Source organism: Ammodytes marinus (assembly GCF_949987685.1).
Source record: "Ammodytes marinus genome assembly, chromosome: 6".
In the NCBI taxonomy this organism is placed as follows: domain Eukaryota; kingdom Metazoa; phylum Chordata; class Actinopteri; order Uranoscopiformes; family Ammodytidae; genus Ammodytes; species Ammodytes marinus.
In genome coordinates this window covers 8564383-8587476 of record NC_137235.1, presented here as the reverse complement: position 1 = coordinate 8587476, position 23094 = coordinate 8564383, and the positions used below count along the sequence as shown (strand labels likewise).

General features: G+C 42.8%; 1 protein-coding gene across 1 annotated transcript; it reads right to left on the bottom strand.

Moving 5' to 3' along the window:
* Positions 1–1156: 1156 nt before the first annotated feature.
* Positions 1157–22193, bottom strand: radil (Ras association and DIL domains; the record flags this gene model as incomplete). The annotated part of the gene is made up of 19 exons (XM_080028990.1): positions 1157–1256; positions 3859–3998; positions 5206–5345; positions 6227–6545; positions 7078–7304; positions 8435–8585; positions 9962–10134; positions 12755–12878; positions 13804–13920; positions 14141–14253; positions 14394–14545; positions 14674–14711; positions 15417–15547; positions 16100–16799; positions 17262–17438; positions 17680–17795; positions 18631–18738; positions 20917–21421; positions 22110–22193. 19 exons carry the CDS (start codon positions 22191–22193, stop codon positions 1157–1159), a joined length of 3615 nt encoding a protein of 1204 aa, XP_079885116.1.
* Positions 22194–23094: the final 901 nt, after the last annotated feature.

Sequence of the window (23094 nt, the reverse complement as noted above, 5' to 3'; positions counted from 1 at the left end):
TGTTCATAGGACTTGTAATTCAAATTTAGAAAACATACTAAACCCATAACTACATTAATCTCATTTGAGAAAATACTGTTCCTTTTTTTTCATCAGTAGGTTTCAGTCTTCACTGACACATATATTTCAGAAAAAAAGTAGTTACCCAAATGCATTTTCTGTTTTGAATGTCCAAACAATATGCGACCAAGTGTATATTAAATATTTACAAGAAGCTATTTACACCTCTTAACCAGAAACATACAGCATATATTGACAACAAATGTGGTTTGTACACCAGGGTTATGTGTCTGAAACTCTGAAACAAAGCATATCGCCTTGATGATCCGGTAATTAATAAACAATGTCCTCTCAGCAGCAGGTGTGCATGTCCAGCCTTCACAGTTTGTATCTTTTCCAGCGGAGGTAAAAAGTCCAGTGATATGAGGGCTAGTGTGAAATAGGAGAGCTGAGTCTGTATGTCTTGACATTCTTGAGTTTGCTTCCTCTGCCTCTTTCACCAACTCTCCATAAAAAAAAGTCAACATTCATAAACAATTTTGACGTCCGTTGCTTTGGTAGCTTTATAAAACATTCCACTCCAAAAACATTGTGTTACACATCCAGCATTCACTGTAAGGTACATTTTCAGTCGGTGTCCAATAGTTTCAGGTTCCCTTTTGTCTGAGGGCTGCGTAGCTATTTTACCATGCTACTTGATCAATGTCTGAATTACTAATACAAATTATTGTAAAAACGGGTGGAAAAAGTCTAGTGTGTGCACATGCTCTGAGGGCCGACAAAAGAGATATTAAAACCCTACAAACTACTGTGCTTTAAACCACATCAGACTGCACACTGGCTGGAGGGATCTCGCCGGCTCACTCTGATTAATCAGGCAACTTTCCTCGCAGCGTATTTCTTCGATGTCATGGCGGGTTACGGATTCTGTCCATCACACAAACCCAGTCGGAGTCAGCGTGAGGGAAGCAGGTCTGGCAGCTGTGGAGAGTGGACTCATGGAGAGTTATCTCCTGTTTGATTGCTTGGCTTTGTGCTGTGCTGACGCTAGGTTTCACATTCATGTTTCATGCCGCATATGGGTTTGTGTGTGGCGCGTTCTACAAAGGCACACAGCTGTATCCCTGCAGGGCGTGGTGTGTGTGTCTTAGGTCGGTCAGCAGGAGGAGGCACTGATCTTCTCCGAGACATCGGGGTCAGACTTGGCTACAAGGAAACGAAGGCGACCGCCTCCCAGACGAATCAGATCCACCGCACTGCAAGCAGGAAGCAGAGAAAGAAATGGAGTCCAGTTACTTTAAGCTCAGCAGAAACAGAGTAAGGATGAAGGTGCTTCCCTGTCTGGGCTCATATCAATCAATCACAGTAATCAATGGGCTTAAGTAGGCTGATATCCATGGGGTGTGGTTAACATGATGGGACTGCTAAATCCGTCATTTATGTCTATATCACATTTATCAGGACATGTAGCTGCTCTGATGTTTAGTTTCATAGTGTCTTCGTAAATTGTAATCCTTCTTCACTTTACTTGCACATTAAAAAGATACATCCCCCCTCTTGTTAAATGCCATTGATACACCCAGTGTTTTCTGCTTTTACGTCTAATGTCCAGCTTGGTGAAAATAGTAGCCAGCTGAGATCCCGCCCCTCCAAGGGGGGTCCGGGGGTATGCCCCCCCGGGAGATTTTTTTAAGTTTTTAAAGTGAAATGCATGAATCTGGTGCACTTTGAGAGGGAAATTAAGAGGCTAAAGCTGAAGAATGTTGTATGAAAAAAATTGAAACACTGTCAGATGAATTAGAAGCTATTGGAGAAGGACACATGGATTTTCCATAATAATATTAATTTAAATTAAAATATTATGCAGGGTCCTCTGGGATGGCCTTGGTGCTCTTTTTCTTTTATGGGACATATTTCTCTGTAATATAATGAGTGCATTTAGATTATTTAAAAATTAAAAGGGCCATATTACATTATACTTTTAAAATGTGCCAAGGGCCAATCAATCAGTTTTGACACCCCTGCACTAGTGGGTTAACTAAGAAATGCAAAAAAAAAAATATATATATATACAGGTCCTTCTCATATAATTAGCATATTGTGATAAAGTTGATTATTTTCCATAATGTAATAATAATTGAACTTTCATATATTTTAGATTCATTGCACACCAACTGAAATATTTCAGGTCTTTTGTTGTTTTAATACTGATGATTTTGGCATACAGCTCATGAAAACCCCAAATTCCTATCTCAAAAAATTAGCATATCATGAAAAGGTACTCTAAACGAGCTCTTAACCTAATCATCTTAATCAACTAATTAACTCTAAACACCTGCAAAAGATTCCTGAGGCTTTTAAAAACTCCCAGCCTGGTTCATTACTCAAAACCGCAATCATGGGTAAGACTGCCGACCTGACTGCTGTCCAGAAGGCCATCATTGACACCCTCAAGCAAGAGGGTAAGACACAGAAAGAAATTTCTGAGCGAATAGGCTGTTCCCAGAGTGCTGTATCAAGGCACCTCAGTGGGAAGTCTGTGGGAAGGAAAAAGTGTGGCAGAAAACGCTGCACAACCAGAAGAGGTGACCGGACCCTGAGGAGGATTGTGGAGAAGGGCCGATTCCAGACCTTGGGGGACCTGCGGAAGCAGTGGACTGAGTCTGGAGTAGAAACATCCAGAGCCACCGTGCACAGGCGTGTGCAGGAAATGGGCTACAGGTGCCGCATTCCCCAGGTCAAGCCACTTTTGAACCAGAAACAGCGGCAGAAGCGCCTGACCTGGGCTACAGAGAAGCAGCACTGGACTGTTGCTCAGTGGTCCAAAGTACTTTTTTCGGATGAAAGCAAATTTTGCATGTCATTCGGAAATCAAGGTGCCAGAGTCTGGAGGAAGACTGGGGAGAAGGAAATGCCAAAATGCCTGAAGTCCATTGTCAAGTACCCACAGTCAGTGATGGTCTGGGGTGCCATGTCAGCTGCTGGTGTTGGTCCACTGTGTTTTATCAAAGGCAGGGTCAATGCAGCTAGCTATCAGGAGATGTTGGAGCACTTCATGCTTCCATCTGCTGAAAAGCTTTATGGAGATGAAGATTTAATTTTTCAACAAGACCTGGCACCTGCTCACAGTGCCAAAACCACTGGTAAATGGTTTACTGACCATGGTATTACTGTGCTCAATTGGCCTGCCAACTCTCCTGACCTGAACCCCATAGAGAATCTGTGGGATATTGTGAAGAAGAAGTTGAGAGACACCAGACCCAACACTGTGGATGAGCTTAAGGCCGCTATCGAAGCATCTTGGGCCTCCATAACACCTCAGCAGTGCCACAGGCTGATTGCCTCCATGCCAAGCCGCATTGAAGCAGTCATTTCTGCGAAAGGATTTCCGACCAAGTATTGAGTGCATAACTGAACATAATTATTTGAAGGTTGACTTTTTTGTATTAAAAACACTTTTCTTTTATTGGTCGGATGAAATATGCTAATTTTTTGAGATAGGGATTTTTGGTTTTTCTTTATTTTTTTGCCAAAATCATCAATATTAAAACAATAAAAGGCTTGAACTACTTCAGTTGTGTGTAATGAATCTAAAATATATGAAAGTATAATGTTTATCAGTACATTACAGAAAATATTGAACTTTATCACAATATGCTAATTATATGAGAAGGACCTGTATATATATATATATTTTTTTTAAAGGGCCATATTGCATTATATTTTTTAAATCGGCCGCGGGCCAATAAAAAGCGGGCCGCGGGCCGTAGTTTGGACACCCCTGGTCTATATCAACCCGCCTACTATCATTAATCTTCTAGCAGCCCACAAACAGCAGCCCTGGATCATGCTCTGTACCTCTGGTAGTCAGCTCCTATCAGGCTGGTCCCGTTCACGGCCAGGATTCGGTCTCCGATCCTCAGTCTGCCGTCGGAGGCGGCCGGTCCGTCGGGGATGAGAGTGCGGATGTAAATGCCTGGAGCGTTGAGAGGAGTGTGCTGCAGGAGGGAGACGAGTTAAAGACAATGTACAATATGTGTGTCCTTTTATTTATGTGAGCATCTGCTGCAGCTGATCGACCAATCAGTTTTTACCACGGCCGATGAAAATACTTGGCCGCTGTGTTAATAGCCGGCAGCTGTCCGTGCAAACTTCTACGTTCACATTAAAGGTTACGAGCAACAGTTTGCCCTTGGTTGTAAATGTGGTCTGTAAGAATGCACAGTCTGTACAAGAAAGCTAATGAAAGTATAGATGTTAACAAAAGTACTTAGCTTCATGCTATAAACATTTAACTTGCTGGGAAAAGAAGGTGATTTGACCCAAAGGGATTTCATTTACAAAGACATGAAACCAAAGAGCAGCAACAAGTAACTGTTGAAGCAGTTTTGGCCTAATTCATGTTTTCAATTTAATATCAAAACTATAATGATTCATTTTATGACACTAACACCTAAATGAATGGCACTTTTCTTTTATAACAGTTTAAGTGACTTAGAGGAAATGGCACGTAGCTTCACATTGCAGCATTCTTTGCCTGTGCCACAATATGATGTCGTCTAAAGCTCTTTAAGTGTTTATTGATGTACTGTCAATAGCTTTAACTTCAGTGAAACGTCAATAACTACACAATAAATATAACGGTTCTTAATATATAAAACGCTGGAGAAATTCATATGAGACTTCATTCATTGCAGATATTATGATCAATCTAGAAAATACTTAACATAAATTAACACTTAAAATGTCCTTGTAGCTGCTTATAACTATAAACAATTATAAACAATTTATTATATACTGCTTATTAATAAATTGTGGGGGTTAAATGAAAGTGTTATATCATATAGTGTATGGTATACAGTAGTATACTGTATAATGCTATTTTCCACTGGGCCCAGCAAACTACGTTATGCATGATGACTGCATGTTTTGTATTTAAATATCCTCTTGTGAATTTAGATAACACATTTATAGAAAATGTAATAAGATAAAATTGCAATGTTGAGTCGTCGCAGCCTTTCCCAAAATATTGGTAACATTTCTAACATTGTATCAGTAAATAAAAGTATTAAAATAACATATGACAATATGAAGCTCTAACATCACAGTAACTTAAATGTGTTTTTGTTTTAACTTATTGTACTGGCAAGTGGTAAACCAACTGACTCAAAAAGGCAAGGTAAGTTATAATGTAAAACTACTCACCAGACCGTCGATGAGTCCCATGCCCAGTCCGTACGGCCCCTTGTCCAGTTCCACTACAAACACCACACACAAGTCATCAGGGAGGGGAGGGGCGCCAGGGGAGGAGACAGGGAAAGGAAACTCACACCCACTAATACACCCTGCAGAGGACACGGACACCCAGATGGACAAAAACACACACACACACAAACAAACAAACACACACAGGGTCTCGCTATGGGGGTCGGACAAACATAGGAGGTCTTGCTGTACATATGAAACACACACACACACAGATACTGAGACGCATGCAAAAGGTGCAGCTACAGAGATAACCAGACACACAAAACATGTTATACTGACTAGAGCCTGCAGATGTCACTCACTACACATGGTCAAGACGGCACAGGAGACATACTGGTGACATGAGGCTTAGGGCTGACCAGCTAACTTACAGCACTGCTCAAAGTGGTGCAGATTTAAAGATCAATTGATTTTTGGTCATTGGGGCACAAAGAACTCTGATATAATGGGATCAGCTTATATAGTTGTTAGGGAGGGAAGAAGCACAAGAGAGATGGAGAGACTGAGCCACAACACAGAAAATCTGAAATTCTGGTGGAATTGGACATATTCCATATTTCACTGGTTAATTCCAGTGAGGACACGAGCAACTTTATTCTTCATGACAATGTGTAGGTGCTGCAAAATGTGCAACACTGTTTTAATGCAGTGTGTACACTGAAGTATGTGTACTGATAACATATTTGTGTAGGAATAAGCTGATCTGAAATTAATTAACGATTCAAATTGATCACAGTTTTATTTAATTGATTTTGGACCTGTGTATAAAAGTGATTCCAATTAACTCTGGCAGTGAGATGTAGAGATATACATTCTTGGAAAAATTTATGAAACGTATCCAAGTCAGATACAAATTAATATTGTGTATAATGAACTGCAAAGATTAAAACATTTAAGTTGGACAAATGAACAAACACACCATACTACACACAACACAATATGTGATTTAGTGCAATACCCTCCAGTCCGTTGGTGATGAGTCCGTTGGTCTTTTTACATTCTGCCACAGTTCTGCTGGAGCAGCCGTTAGTCTGGGTGTTGGGTCCTATGATGGTCCCTGGCCCCCCTCCCCCTCCTTCGGGGTACAGCGGGGTGTTGGGAGGGGTCAAGAGGCAGGAGGGGTCTGGGTTAGCCGGTCGCGGGTGGTGGAGGGTGCCGTTCCTCCTGAGGCTGTGTGTATGTCTGTCCCGTCCCCTCTCCTCTGCTGGCTCTGCTGTCACCTCGTCCCCCGGACCCCCAGAGCGGGGACTGCTATGGGACGGGGGCAACAACTCCCTCTGTGTTGGGATTGGACACACACACTTTAAAATACAGGGTGAGGTCTACAGTGAGGGTGCAGTATTTAGAAAATGCATGTTCCTCTTTCACCTATGATTAAGATTTGTTGTTGCAGTAGTCAAAAAGCATTTTCCTTGATTACAGTCCAATTATTGATGATTAAAGATGTACAATTATTTCAGAGACAAATTTACCAATTGACATATTTATGAATCTATGTGTTTCTGTGTGTGCATGTATGCTTACTTATGAGGGTGCAGTAACACTAGGGATTATGGTCTAGTCAGCCGTTCCCACTAATTAGACAGCCTAAAGACTAATCAGATTAACCATGATTTAACCATGTCTAGGTTTCTGTGAGTGAGTATGTGTATGTGTGTGCGGCTTGGCTGGAGTAGTGGGTTTTTTGTCTTTCATTTACGGGATTATGAGGAACTCAACAGCCACAGCTGCTGAGGCACATGGCCTGGATTACTGCTAGGTGTGTGTATCTGACAGTATGCGTTACTGTGTGTGTTGAGTCTTTCTGACCTGGACATCGGGCCAATCGGCTGTGTTGGTTCCGTTGGAGTGTGTGTGCACGATGGGAGTGTTGCACTGTGTTTGTGTCTTGGTGCGTAGCCCCCACAGGTAGTGGCGGACGTAGAGCAGCTGTCGGTAGATGCTGTCTTCTACACACTCGCTGTCCAGGTCCACTCTGAAGCCGGCGCTGGGCAGCACTATGGGAGGGTGGTTCTCAAAGCTCTCCAGGAGGTCCACTAAACACACACACACACACACATACACACACACACACACACACACACACACACACACACACACACACACACACACACACACACACACACACACACACACTATGTTACTCAACGGTAGTTACTCAGGTAAGTTTGTCACGTAAAATATTTAAGAAATAACACATTTCTTTTTGACAGTGAGTTTTGAATCATGTTTATCACTATTATTTGTTCACAAATGTACACATATCCCAGTTTCAGCAATCTAGAGAATCTCTTTAGGATACTGTGGCATTCAAAGTCCTTATCCAAGCTTCTTGTCACATTCTGCAATGTGTTGGTGCAAACTCAGCTCTAGTTAAATAGTCATGTAAACAAGTATCCAATCACGATCCGACATATCTAAAATGAAAGTAAATGTTTCACAGTTGTTTTGCAGAAGACAGATGGAGATGCCAATACCAAGCGAGTATTAAATTCAGCAAAGTCCAGAAACATCCATCCAAACCTCAGTCGATACAGAAATGAGAGATTGTAAACTGATGCAGGCTGACAATGACTGCAGCAAATGTCTATGTTCTCATTCATTTATAATTTCTTGTGCTCAATCATCACCTGCATCCTTGAGACAGAACCATTATACCGATGACCTTTAGCAAAAACATCTCCTCCAGCAAAGAACACTCTGCTTTTATTAATAATTTATGACTGAATAACAAAGAAAGTTTAAAAAGTGAAACATCTTTGAATATATTTTACCTATGCACTGTATAAAAAATTATATTTCAGACTTTTAACTGCTTGGGAAAGTATGTGTCCCGCTACACATGATGTGAGGTCTCAAGATTCCATATCATACTTGTGTGAGTTGCATACTGGTCCACAACTGGCTCAAAACTAGCTGTGATGTCACAAAGTCATCCTTTAAAGTAAAACTGAAAGAAAAACTTATCATGTCCCAATCTGCACACATGTCATTCTACACAGTGAAGCTCAAACATTACACATTTCTGAGTGAAGAGGAACTTTAACGTTGCCTATATTGTACCTAAAGGCTAATCTGTGACTGTTATAACATGGAGGCTTTGCATTACCATGATTTTGTCAAATCTTCTTGCCCGGATAATAAACTCCCAATCCCCCACATTTACCTGTCCTGTATATGTAGGCCTCATCCTCACTGCTGGGTTGCCATGTTGGGACAGGGCCTATCTCTGCTGTTTGCTGGTACTGGGTGAGGATCCTTTGTAGCTGGACAGGTTTCAGACTCGGGTGTTCACTGGACAAAGCCCGCCAACTCATCTAAACAAAGAAGCAGAAATATTATTCAGAAGTCCTGGGAGCTCCGTTTGTTTCACTGCAGGTGACAGGATGTTTGGGCAGTCAGAAGCTGATCCTGGTTAAAAAAAAAAGTAAGATATTGTCAATCAATAGCTTATCAGAGAGATATTCTTCATGAACAACAGTTCTGTCAGATGTATGATAAACAGTCAGGAAAAATATTAACAGCTTATCATTGTGTTTCTGTTCTCTGTTAGATGAATCATCTCGACAAGACTTTTGTAACTGTAAGTCTCCGTTGTCTGGGTTGATGTTAAAGCCACTACGAGTAAGTCGGCACATTGGCGACACCTTTGAACAAAAGCGGTAGTATTATTACGACGCCAGCTGTCGTGAAGCTGTTTTCTAGCTCGTGCAGGGCGTTCAGATTCAAATAATCAGGAAGCAATATGGTGCGTGTCCGTGTGTTGAAAGCAAAGTGTGAGGGCACCGGACTCTTTTCGGCTCCTTGAGTCTATGGGTGACACAGCATCAACTAATGCCATAAGTGCTAAACACACCTGATTGCAATGAGTTGATGCATTGTCACCTCTCACGGAGCTGAACGAGTCCGTGTCCCCACACAAAGCGAATGAACGAGAGATGGCAGTTAGTTAGAATGGATCACGATGAGGTAATGTGTTTATGTTGTAAATAATGACTATTTCAGATGAATAATGGTCATCTGATGATGCTGGTGAGGCAAAGTAAACTTTGTTTTAGTAGGCTACCGCTCATTCATTTAGGAGTAAACACTGCAGTCTACGTTCGCTGCGTGAAATTGTGTATAGTTGCTTGGCAACGCCCTCCCGCCCGACTATCACTCTCCCTTTTCGCTTTTCTTCATTGCATTTTCTTTTTTTTCTTTTATGGTTCAGCCCCGTTATCAGTCATTATGACGACAAACAACTGTCTCAAACAAGGCTCCCGCTCCCCTTCCCTCACCTGGAGGGATAGGCTTCTCAAATCGCGTAACTGCGCCACACTGAAATCTGTGACCAATACGGATATGTGACCATAGAGCATGCACGCGTGAACCGAAAATCGGACTGGGTGTACGACCAGATCAAATGCAGTAATAAAAACTATATAAAAACGTCTTTCTTTGCACTGATGGTCTCGTTTGCTGTTAAAGGTAATTTATGACTATCAGAGGAAACATGAGGCTGTTTAAAAGATATTTAAAAGTTAATCGTTGCCGCTTTAAGCTTGAAGCATTATTAAAACAGTGAAATGTTCCATTGTATTGCCACCCAATTAGTGCTAGCAAGAAATTCTGTATAGATAGCGTGTGTGTGTGTGTGTGTGTGTGTGTGTGTGTGTGTGTGTGTGCGTGCGTGCCTGCGCATCCGTGTTACCTGCGTGAGCTGTTGTGGGGGTGTAGCCAGTATGGACACAGAGCTGTTGAGTTTGGTGAAGAATTTGTCGGCAAGATGTCCCAGACCGGACCTGCTCGCCCACTCCATGACCATACGCAAACACGCCTGAATCTGCAGCACCTTAGAGCGCTGGAACCAACCCAGAGATGGCCCTGTGTACACACACACACACACACACACACACACAAACACTGATGTATGGATATTTCATCAGACACTGCACTAGATTTCTATTTTTGGATTGTGTGCACGTCATAGAGAAAAGCAGACAGAGAGATATGTATGTGTGTGTGTGTGTGTGTGTTGTACGACAAAGCAGACATTCATTTTTAAATAAGTTGATATTGACGTCAGTGACACATTTGCAACAGCCTCCGGTGGCCTGCTCCTTGCGGAATACAAATGGGCTGCTGCAGAGAGGCTCAGCTGACTGGGTTTGTGTTTTATTGCACATGGCCTGCATTCTTCACTCTGTGTAATGCTCCCTTTCTTTGAGTCACATCAAAGAACCGAAAGGAAGATTTGTGGCCGGTTTAGCATGCGATAACTTTAAATTCTAGTATTAGTTCAGCTGACATCCTATAGTTTGTTAATCTGTCATTCCATTACCTCACTGCAGCTATAATTCCTATTTAAGCCTTCTGAACCCCCCACCACCACACACACACACACACACACACACACACACACACACACACACACACACACACACACACACACACACACACACACACACACACACACACACACACACACACACACACACACACACACACACACACACACACACACACACACACACACACACACACACACGTGTGAGCTCAGGCCTCTGCTGGGCTTTGGTACAAACAATGACAAACAACTGGACTACAGCTTAGTGTCATATGAGATTTGTCAATACTAAGCGATACTTTAAATACTTTTCAATGGCTTAATTAATTTTTTTATCATCAGGGACAATGTACAAAAGAGCACAATACATAGCTACTATCTTTCCATCTGCACTCAGCCAGTACACACAAACACCATGAAATACAATGAATAAGAATACAAGTTCTACATAGAGTTCAAATTGTAATCAACAATGAGACCCATAGTCAAATTCTAATTATACACCCACACCTATGCCATTTTAACAATCTTCTCAGCCTCCCTACCCACACAATACATGTCATCTACTTCATGTAAGGCTGCAGCTCAGCATGGGACAATATAGACATTTCATGTCACCATTATCCTGGCCAAAATACTACTCAAGATATTTTCCCATTAATTATAATATTATTCTAAAAACTCTTAAAATGCCTCAAAAACACACTGAAATCACTTTCAGACACACAAATATTCCTGATTATTTAAATTCACCACACACACACACACACACACACACACACACACACACACACACACACACACACACACACACACACACACACACACACACACACACACACACACACACACACACACACACACACACACTTCAAATATTCTGCCATATGTTTTGCATGCACACACAAGCAGACACACCCTTTAATAGGCTTATGTCTAGGTATACGTTAATCTATGAGTGACGAGACATCACTTAACCCATTAGCAAAATGTGTTATAATGCTTCATAGCAGCTGCAAACCCAAACTTCATCTTCAAACACAGAGAAACCATCGTACACTCAGAAAACAAACACTGAGTACTCCATTATAACTTGTTTGCATTTTGAAAGATGTCCTGACACTCTCATTCAAGGTACACACAGGTTTTTTTTCTGAGTTGCCATGATATCTGTGCTAACAGAGTGAGTGTGTGTGTGTGTGTGTGTGTGTGTGTATGTGCGTTTGTGTGTGAGTGGGTGTTTGTGTGTGTGTGTGTGTGTGTGTGTGTGTGTGTGTGTGTGTCTGTGTGTGTGTTTGAGTTGCAGCGAGCCCAGTGCAAACGTCAGCGGTACCTGCTATAAACTCACTTCACTGTTACCATGGACACCATCAGTGGAGAAATATAAATGAGCGACTAAAAGGGGAGCGAAGGAGAGAAAGAGAAAGCCAGACAGACGGAGGGAAGGAGGGAGGGAGGGAAGGAGGGAAGGAGGGAGGGAGGAAGGGGAGGGAGGTGGGGGACAGGGTCGCCACTGCATGAATATAAAGGTATTTCTCCTTCTCCCTTTGCCAGACATGTGATCTCTCCTGTCTGTGCCGGCTAATGAAGACATATGGCATGTGTGTGTGTGTTTACTGTATGTGTGGCAGAATACACAAAGGCAGGGTGTGGAGAGGTTGGAAGTGATACATACTGTGTACCACAATACCATGTATATCGCTGGCAGTAAATTACTATTTACTATTAACTATTTGCATGGTCATCTCAACAACTGAGTGGCCTTTTACCCTTCACTTTGCCTTTCCCTAACCCCTCCTCTCACTCTCCTTCACCCACTCCCACCTGCACTCTTCTTTGTCTTGCACTCCGATGGCCAGATGGATGGAAGGAAGCAAGGCAAGACGGAGGAGGAGGGGAGAGAGAGAGAGAGAGAGAGAGAGAGAATGCAGATAGCAGAAGGGCATTGAGGACAAATCTGGGTTAGTCTCCATCAAAATGCTGACAAGGACACAAGGACACTTTCTCTCTCACTCACACACACATACATAGACACACACACACACACACACACACACACACACACACACACACACACACACACACACACACACACACACACTCACACAACTGTACATACCCTAAGGGATGGCTAATGGAGGAAAGAGTGTGCCCTACCTTTGTCCATTAGCTGGTTAAACAGCGACACGTTGGAGAAGAAGAAGAGGTAAGCAAACATCTGAGCCTGAATCTCAGCGTGGACCTGGTAGCCCTGCAAAAGCTCCTGGGCATTCTGAAGCACCTGCACACACATAGACACAATGATACTGATAAGCAGAGAAATACTTTATACGTTATTTTTGTGCAACATTTTATACACCGTTAAATAGACAATTCAACGTCATGCATTGAGTATCTTTTGAAACTTTGTAATCTCCTCCTGAATATAAAAAAAGTTATGTGTGTTGGAACACTTTAACGGGTTAAAAAAATTCAGAGGGTGCAACCAAATGCTTTAAGAACAAAACACAAGAGTCTAAAATATGATAAAATATGGGAGATAAAGCTGGCTGGCTTGACCTTTGCAGATAATGTTTTTGTCAGCTCATACGAGACGAGATTTCTTGCTGCATGAAGCATAAAAGAAGAAAGGTGTCAACCGTCAGTGCTGTCGCTGACCTGATTCTCAGCACCTTTCAGGTGCATCCATGTATTTAAAAAAATATATATTCAGTATGATTTATAAAAAAATATATTTTTGGGGTATTTTCACCTTTATCTGATAGATTAGTAGAGTTTGGAAATGTGGAGACTGAGGGAGACTGACATGCAATAAAGGTGGCTTGCTGGAAACGAACCAGCGACGTTGCTGTAAAATGGCATTCACGGTATCCACCTGGCTACCATGGTGCTCTGTGTATCTATGTATTTGACAGCATCATTGATAGGCATGCTGCTGATAATGCTGATAATGAATGTTATAACCTAGGTTAGAAACAGGTCATGTTCTCTATATAATTATAAAACAATTGCTTTCTACTTCCTATTTTGCCAAGTTCTGTTATGTCTTGAAATGTTTCTGAGAAAAGAATAAAAAAAAAGAGCATAGCCTAATGTGATTTGTTTTTATATTAAAACTTTGACAATAAATAATCAATAGTATTTCCATAATCCAGGCCAGCCCAACTACTGTATATACAACAATACAAGACGTGACATGTGCTTACCTGCAGGACCCTGCGCACAGGTTCAGGAAACCCTACACCTCCTTTCCAGCAGGGCTCAGAGCTGTCGACCGGGAATGGATTACAGTCTAACAAACCTGGTAACACTACATAAAGAGCCTGGACACACACACACACACACACACACACACACACACACACACACACACACACACACACACACACACACACACACACACACACACACACACACACACACACACACACACACACACACACACACACACACACACACACATAACTCAATTAGTTTTAAAAACGAGATAGAAAATGTCTGGCTCATTAAGAAGCTGGCACCGTTGGCGCGGTGACAGATTACCTTGGTGATATAGTAGACACATTGCTGGAAAGTGTACATGATCACTTCTTCTAGGATAGTCATTGCCTCCTCATTGGCCGATATGGTTGCCGATAGCAACGACTCCTTTGACCCTGAACACAGATGAGAGAGATACTGAAGAGATATACAGTGAGAGAGGCTGTATCGGGATCTACTGTATGTCAGTGTGAGTAATGACTTTTCAGACAAGTTGTTTCCACACTCATTTGGTCAAAATTGTGTGTGTGTGTACCTTGTAGTGTTTCTATGCTGTGTGTGTAAGCTGGGGCCCTTTGCTGTATAAAGTAGAGGATTTCGATGGAGTTGGACATCCAGAAGAAAATGGTTTGCAGGTCTGGGACCAAGTCTGAGATACTGAGCAGAGACAGGGAGGACGGGTCCTGGCTACAGGGACACACACACACAAACACAAAGTTAGGTAGACATACTGACACACTGAACAGGTCGACATACAAACTCACATACGGTACATGAGCACATACGCCCTCTTTCTGCTGGAAAGCGATACTCACTGCTGAGCTTGCTTCTGAGCCAGATCCTTTGTCTTCTCCTGCAAGACACACACAGAGAGCAATTAAGTGCTCATTAAACTTTTAGGATGTGCGTAGGAGAACCACACTTCATGACACTATCACTAACCTGCAAAGAGAAATAGCTCTATCATTAATACAAAACCTAACACACTCACACTCACATGTTAATAATTACTTTGAGCTCCACTGGATTGACTATAAGCCCATTGTCATCACCCATTTTAATAGTACATAAACCATTAAACCGTATAAACCATCAAACTAAATAGGCCAAACCATATTAATGGTTTCCCTGAGTGTTTGTTCTATAACAGAGGTGGATTACCTCATCTGAAACCACGTCTGTTCATTAAAAACTTTATACACTTTTATAGAAATAAATCATAAAGAGTGGGGCATTAATTCAGGCTGTCTTCTCCAGGCTGAATTGAATGCAACTCGAGATGGCTCGCCCGTATCAAAACATTTCCAATTATTCTCAGCCCTGTGTGTACATCCTATGTGTAAATCCTTCAAGAACATAATATTGTGTGTTTACAAAACATGTGATATGCAGCCCTGTTTAACTATTCACCTGACATGGTTGACCAGTTTCACTCTACGGGAGGTGAGTCTAGCCAGAGATCAGAGTACCATGGAGACATAAATTCAAAGATGGAGAGATATACAGGCAGGCAGACAGATAGACAGACAGACAGGCAGACAGACAGATAGACACTGACCCATGCGATGGTCTGGATTCGTCGGACAATTTTGAGCAGCAGTTTTCCAAAGCTCCCAGGTGGGAAGGTTGAGGCAGAGTGTTGTATGCAGAGACACAACAGGTAGGCAGGTGTCAGCTTGTGGTCATCTCCTGTGAGGGAATTTAAAGGCTCAATTCACCTTAACTATAAAAAGGTAACACTTTACAATTAGGTTCACAAAATTGTAGTAACTACTACATAGATATGCATTACTTACTACATGTAGTAGTCTCGAGGATAAATAAAAGTTAAATGAAATGAAATGAAATTTACTAAATAGAAACCTATGTAGTAGGTAATGCATAACTATCTAATAGTGACTTAAAACAAATCTTTAAAAGAAAATTATGTTGTAAAAGAAGAAGTGTAATTTTGGTGAACTAACTTTTCAACAACAAAATGTCCACTGAGATAAAATATATATACAGTATATACAGCCTCACAAAAAAATAAGAGACCAGTCTGGATTTTTCTTAAATCTTTATCTCTACATATATTATAAAAGCAAAATGTTCATTCTACTCAAACATATGCCTATAAATAGTAAAACCAGTGACACTGAACATTTGGAGTGGTCTCTTAATTTTTTCCGGAGCTGTATATATACATATATACAATATATATATATAAAATCTCAAATGATTGTAAATCAGAGCACAGACCTCCAGGTTCTATGAGAGACATAATCCTGTGGAGCAGCTGATCTTCATGAGACTGGTCAAACTCCAGCTGCAGCCTTCTCTTCTGACCTCCTCCTCCTCCTCCTCTTCCTCCTCCTCCTCCCTCCCCTGCAGTCACACTGAGGGGCCCTGCTCCCGCTGCCGTGCCCCCGCTGTGGGCTTTCACCAGGTGAGGCTTGAAACTGCGTCTGACTGCCGGAGCACTTAACACCTGGGCTGATCTGTCCTTCAGCACGGAGCCACACATCTTACAGGTCTGAGCGGGCCCCCCTCCCTCGCCCTCCTCCGGCCCTGTGTCGTACAGCAGCTGCCCCAGGGAGCGGAGGCGTGCCAGGGTCTGGGCGGGCAGCGGTTTGGCGCCCGCAGGGTCCTTGTAGAGGAAGATGTAATGCGCTCCGAATGAGAGCAGGTCTCCGTGTCTCAGCGTGGTGGAGCGCTCGCAGCGGGAGAAGTTGACCAGCACAGTGGCGTGGAGAACAGGCTCCACGGCCACGCAGAAGCGCTCGGCCTCCTCCCCCTTGTTGACGTTGTTGTTGGCGTGACGACGGGGGGCGGGGACTCTGCGCAGGCGGCAGTGGAGCGGCAGGATGTCCGGGGAGAACAGGCAGATGTTGGGACGCGCTGACGGAGTCTCCTGACCCACCGTGTGCTGCTCTCTGTTCAACAGGTACACCAGGCAGTCCTGGCAACACACAGCACCGTACACAGCACATGAATAGATACTCTGGAAGTGTCCAGTATAACACATGAACTCCTTCCCTATCCTCTAGGGATGGGACTGATTTTTTGTTTGGTTGTTTCTCATGCTGTTGTTTCTTAAGAGTTGTTGTTGCTGCATAACAATAAGGCCCCATTATTTTATGAAATTCAGATTTTGAAACCAGCCAGCAGATTATGTAATAGGGCTTTGTCTATTTCTTTTCACTTTCAAACCCTTTGGAATATTGAAACCATTAAAGTAAGAACAAATACTTGTTCCTTTTCGCATTTCTGTAAACTGTATATTTTGCCTTTATAACCTTACATCTTAATATCTTCACCGATACATATTTTTTTACAGTACCGCTTTTGCCCAATATCCAAAAAATATCAAAATCTGATCGGACTGAAAACTAGCGGATCTATGCATCTCTACTATCCTCACCTGCCGATTGTATCCCTGTAGCAGCAGTAGGTGCGGAGACTGGTAGAGTGAGTGCCTGACCCCTCCCTGACTCCCCTCCTCCTTCCTCCGGCCGCTGGAGGCCGCATCACGTTCTCTGGCCCTCAAAGGCCCTGGCAGGGTGGAGTAGTAACGCTTGGGCTCGTCTCCCAATCCAAGCTGCAGACCCATCACACACACACACACACACACACACACACACACACACACACACACACACACACACACACACACACACACACACACACACACACACACACACACACACACACACACACACACACACACACACACACACACACACACACACACACACTGGATTTAAGGCAGGTTGATAACAGGTCCGTGAACAATAAAACAGACCATTATCCTGACAAGGCTTCCGTGTGTAAGGCCCCACCTGGTTGAGGCTGGTCTCGCTGAGGCTGCGGCAGAAGGATGAGTTGCTGGAGCGGGGCAGGGTCAGCGTCCCCTTTGCCCTGTTCCGCTGGAGCTTACGAGCCTGAGCATTAATATCTACAGCCGGGCAGAGAGGAGGAGGAGAGCAGAGAGAACAAAGAGAGAGAGCAGGGAGAGAGGGTGTTGAAGACAAAAGAAGGCAATGAGTGGAACATAAGAAGGAAGTAATTAAAGGTGGCTGCAGTAATTCTGGAGAGCTTGGTGTCAAAATAATTTTTTATCAAAATCAGTGAGTTTCTTTTCACGATCCAGTATATCTTTCCGTAATGTGTGTGTTGAAAATAAATCAAGAGTTAATACACAGCCTAGACTCCATAAATGGGCATGTTGCTGGCTACGGTGGGCCCCCTTTGTTTACCGACCCTTAGTTCACACACCAGTTAACAGAGCCTGGCCTGTGTAGTAGCACCAGATTTTTTTCAGCACACACACAATATGGACAGGTAGCAGATTGTGAGGATATATTCCTTGATTTTGACAACAAGCTTTCTCCAGAACTGCTGACTCCACCTTTAAATGTGACATGTTCGGTGTTAGCGTGTGACTTTGACTTGTGAGTGAAGTAACTTGTCAGGCTGTCGTGACACAGGTGCATAACAGACATGTGTGAGCTGAGTGGAAACTGTGTGAAACAAAACCAGTCAGATGAAGTGAATGGTGCTGGATGGAGCAGCAGCCCATTATGAGGCTGGAGACAGTGAACCCAATGAGAGGTGAAACCGAGCAGCTCCTCAATGACTGTTTGAGTTGGAGGCCATGCGATGGCTCACACAGAGTGACACACTCACACTGGTTTGAATCACTGGGCAAATGGGGACGTTGGTGACAACGCAGGTAGAGGTGGTCTCCATGGCAATGACTGACAGCCACCCTACCTGAGGCCAGTCCCCACCTTTAGAGCTGGACTGTACAACGCGACCACAGCGCAGGGGGGAGCTCCTGTGCTTGCCCAGCCCGGAACGACCCATTAGAGCCGCCAGGAACTGGGAGGTTTTAGGCCCTACAGCAGGGTGGGAGGGGTTACGAAGAGCAGGAGGAGGAGGGGCTAAGACAACAACCCCTCACCAAAACACCCAAGCACAGAATAACCCCCGTACACACACACATATTCACAGCACAGCACAGCACAGCACAACACAACACAACACACGCATGCACTGTGGAGCAAAACAGAGTCTGTGGTGCTTCTATTGAGTCACATCAGCAGTTAGTAAGGAGAGATACACAGTTGAAGGTAAGAGGTACAGGATTTTCAATTTTTTTTTTCTAAAGTTTGGCAAAAATCCTATTTTCTCTTGTGCTTTCATTCGGGGATATTTGGTCGTCTCTTTCCTAAAATATCATAATAAATCCAGTGCGTGCAGGCGAGATTGAAAGAATAGGGAATGCAGATTGTACCACTGCAAGTTGATAAAAGAGATCATTTGGCTGTGATGTATTTATTTAATTAATGAATAATCCTGCTGTACCTTTAAAATGCTATCTCATTGTGTTATAATACACAGAGTTCACACATGTGAATGCACGCTCACACATACACCAGGGGAGAAAAGCAGTATAGAGAAACACAAAGAAACTCCAGGGTATGGGAGTTTTGTAAACGCTATAACACAAAAGAGAAAAGGTTAGTTGTAAAAAAAATATGAAACAAATTATTATGTTATAAAGTTTTTTGCCAGAATGCATTCTTTGTTGTGATTATATTTGTGTTTATATTTTCAGACGCTATACACAAGATGTTCAAGTTCAATGTCTCTAAGCACAGTAAGGAATGCATTCAAAGGAAAGGCTGGTGATAGTCAATATTTTTTCTTATTTTAAACAAATCCAATGAGAAGATCATAACCAACAATAAGCTGATTGCACATACAAGTGTGGGCTGTTGCCAAACCTGATACAGCTTATTACTCTGTGGCATAGTGCTCCATTGTTAATCACATAAGTGTGCCTTTATTTGCACAGTTTATTTGCAGTCAACTTCAAATAATCCTGCTGTAAATACCACAACAAATGTGTATTATTAATAAATGAGTTACTAGTTTTTGACCAATGTTTTCTAAAAACAACAATAACAAGCTTTTGTAGAAGAAAACATTTTTCACAGGATTAATTGGATCATAAGAAAAATACAGAATACCAGCAAACTTATCCTTTTTCATGACTTTTACAGGTTGGTTGTCGTCTTGTGTGCTGTCTAATACGTTTCCACAAGACCATAAAACCAACTGTACTGTGAAACAATAATAATAAAACAATGATTGTTGACTGGCTACCATAGAAGTTGACATAGCAACCAGTAAACCCTGGCATTCTTCATGAGAAATGGCTGCAGTGCAATGCGCAACTGTGAGGCTGGAAATACTTGCTCCATCTCTTCGAACAATAACTGGGTGTTTATAAATGCCTTCATGGTTCACGGGGGGTGACGGTGTGCATGTGTGTGTGAAAATGGCAAACTTTTCATCAGTCAGTAAACCCGTCTATGTAAAAGGTCACTTTATGGTTCCAAAAGACACACATTCAAACAGACTAATGTTACTGCAATGCAGATTTTATGTCACAACAATAGTTTACACATTATATATTACAATCTCTATACACACAATGGAGTTATTCTCTCTGGGAAAATGAAATATCACTTGCGTGTGCACATTTCAAGTGCAGTACTTAGAAGGAAAATGATATTGCCTCACTGGAGTGGAAATGTGTGATTCATAAAAACACTATAGTGCCCACACCCATCCACACCTCCGGTTGCAACGGATTCAGCTTTCACTCCATCAATCGATCAGCTGTCCATGCATTTCCACTGAGCTGTTTGTGTGTGTTTCTTTAAGTGCTCAGCTGCACATGAAAGTGTGTGTATCTCCAATATAACCCCAAATGAAACAATTCAAAATTGCAATTACATTAAAAAAACTGGTAATCAACTGGTAATCACCCAGGAACAATATCTTCTCTACGGGATAATAACTGTGACGAAAGCTCTTATTCTGCATCTTTCTAAACACACACACACACACACTGCAGGGGAGGTAACGAGCTATGCTATACTGCTGAGTTTGACATGTCTAGAAAGTAAGGGAATTAGACCAGCTGATGTGGTTTTGTGTGTGTGTGTGTGTGTGTGTGTGTGTGTGTGTGTGTGTGTGTGTGTGTGTGTGTGTTCTCTCCTCACCAGCAGTGATGGTGTCCTTCTCCCTGGCGTTGAGTTCCTCCACCTCTGCTTTCCTGCGCAGCTCAAACCTGCGGGCGTGTCCCTCTCGGGGTTTCCACATCTCTTGGAGCAACAGGGGCTTTTCGTTGTCGCCCATCGCACGCAAACATTCGGTCCGCCAGCCCCCTCCTCCGATCCCGCCTCCCCCCTCCAAGCGGCCAATCACGTCGCAGAGGACGTACGAGGAGGCGGCGTTCTTGCTGAGCGAGTAGCGGTCGAGCGCCTCTTTGACCAGTTCCTGTGCACTGGAGCGCGGCGTGGCCAGGACGCTCTTGTAGTTGGCGCCGGCACAGATCTCGTCTCCAAATATCTTGAGGACCCCCGGGGCCGAGCTCTGGGTGGACAGCTCAGCCGGGTCGTCGGTCGGCCGCTCTGGGGCTTCAGAGGTGGAGCGCCGGTCCCCACGAGTGTTGGTCCCGGTTTCCACTGGGACGCGGTCTCTGTAGCTCAGAGTGCGGTACAGGACCTGGTGAACACAAAAGCAATGCTGAATGCCCTGTAGGGAACCTTTATCAATATCAATAAGCACAGTATCCTTATTGTAATGAATATTAAAGGGTCAGTTCACCATAATCACAAAAAAAAAACAATATGTGTCCGATGGTATCCACACATACAGAATGTTTTGGTTTCATTTGCAAAAGAGGAACTATTAGATAAATCTTAACTTCAGCAATTTGAACTAGATGATGGTAATATAATGGATCACCAAAGTCAGTAGATTTTGTCCATACTACATTTCATGGCGATCCATCCAATATTTATTGAGACATTACACTCCAAATCACAAAAGTGAACCTCTGGGTGGTGCTACATCAAAAAATTAATAGGGACCCTTAAGTCAGTATGCTCACTCCTCTGGAGACAATGAATGTCTGTATCAAGTTTTGTGCCAATTCATCCAATTGGTGTTGAGACATTTCTAATAGGACCAAAGATGTAGGCCAACTGACTGACCACCATAGCCATCCTTAAATTTTTGCCGCTAGAGCAACAACATTGTATTTCCAGGAACAGCATTACAGTTACAATAACTTCTATCGGACCATAATGGCTGTGTGTGTGTGTGTGTGTGTGTGTGTGTGTGTGTGTGTGTGTGTGTGTGTGTGTGTGTGTGTGTGCGTGCGTGTGTCCGTGCATATGTGTGTGTGTACCTGTGTGAAGGTCCTGCTCTGGCGTTTCAGGCGACTCTTGGATGGTAGGGACATACTGGCCCCGGAGGAAGAACCGTAGAACATGATGCCGCTGTTGGCTTCACAAACTCCACAACTGTTGGGTTAAGAAATACATGTTAAATGCTTTACTTGAATCCATCATTAAGGGTTCAAATATTTCACACAGACACACACACACACTCGTAAGAAAGTTCATGCATGATAGGTGAAGATGGACACACAGCTCCATTTTACACTTACTTTTGGAACATTTGTATATCTGGAATGTAAAGAAAATCGCTAAATCTATTATACAAAATATATCCACCATAAACTGACTTGACTGAGTGATAAATAACAGAAACAGTGTGTTTATTTGTGTGTGTGTGTGTGTGTGTGTGTGTGTGTGTGTGTGTGTGTGTGTGTGTGTGTGTGTGTGTGTAATGTGATGTGATGGCAGGTACCTTGATGCTGTTACGTAACGTCACTCCTTGGTGCAGCAGCACCAGGTCAAAGTTTACAGTTGAGGGTCAGATGTGTTGTGTTGCATTTCACTGTCAGCTTTCGCACTGGAGAGGCAAACAGAAAGAAATAAGAAGGTGTTAATGTTGGATTACAGCTGCAACACTGACGTTTTCCCAGAGCCTCTGGGGATTCAGATATTATTGCTGTGGCTGCAAATCAACATCACATTATTGCTTGCTAAAGACATTTTTCTGACTGGGGAACCATCGGCAGTGTTTCTTGGCCTAAACAGTTTACAGTTTAGATCAAGGCAAACAAATAAATAAAATATTTTTTTAATAGAAACCAACTGTGGTACTATTTTGAAAAATTCACTTTTGTGTGTAGTTGACTACTAACACATTACATATATATAATTAACATGCTGACCTTCCACACTGGATGCCTTGATGTTGTTTAGAAATTAAAAAGCTAATATGCATTTTTTTTTAATGCACGTGCATTTTCTTTTCCAACTTTG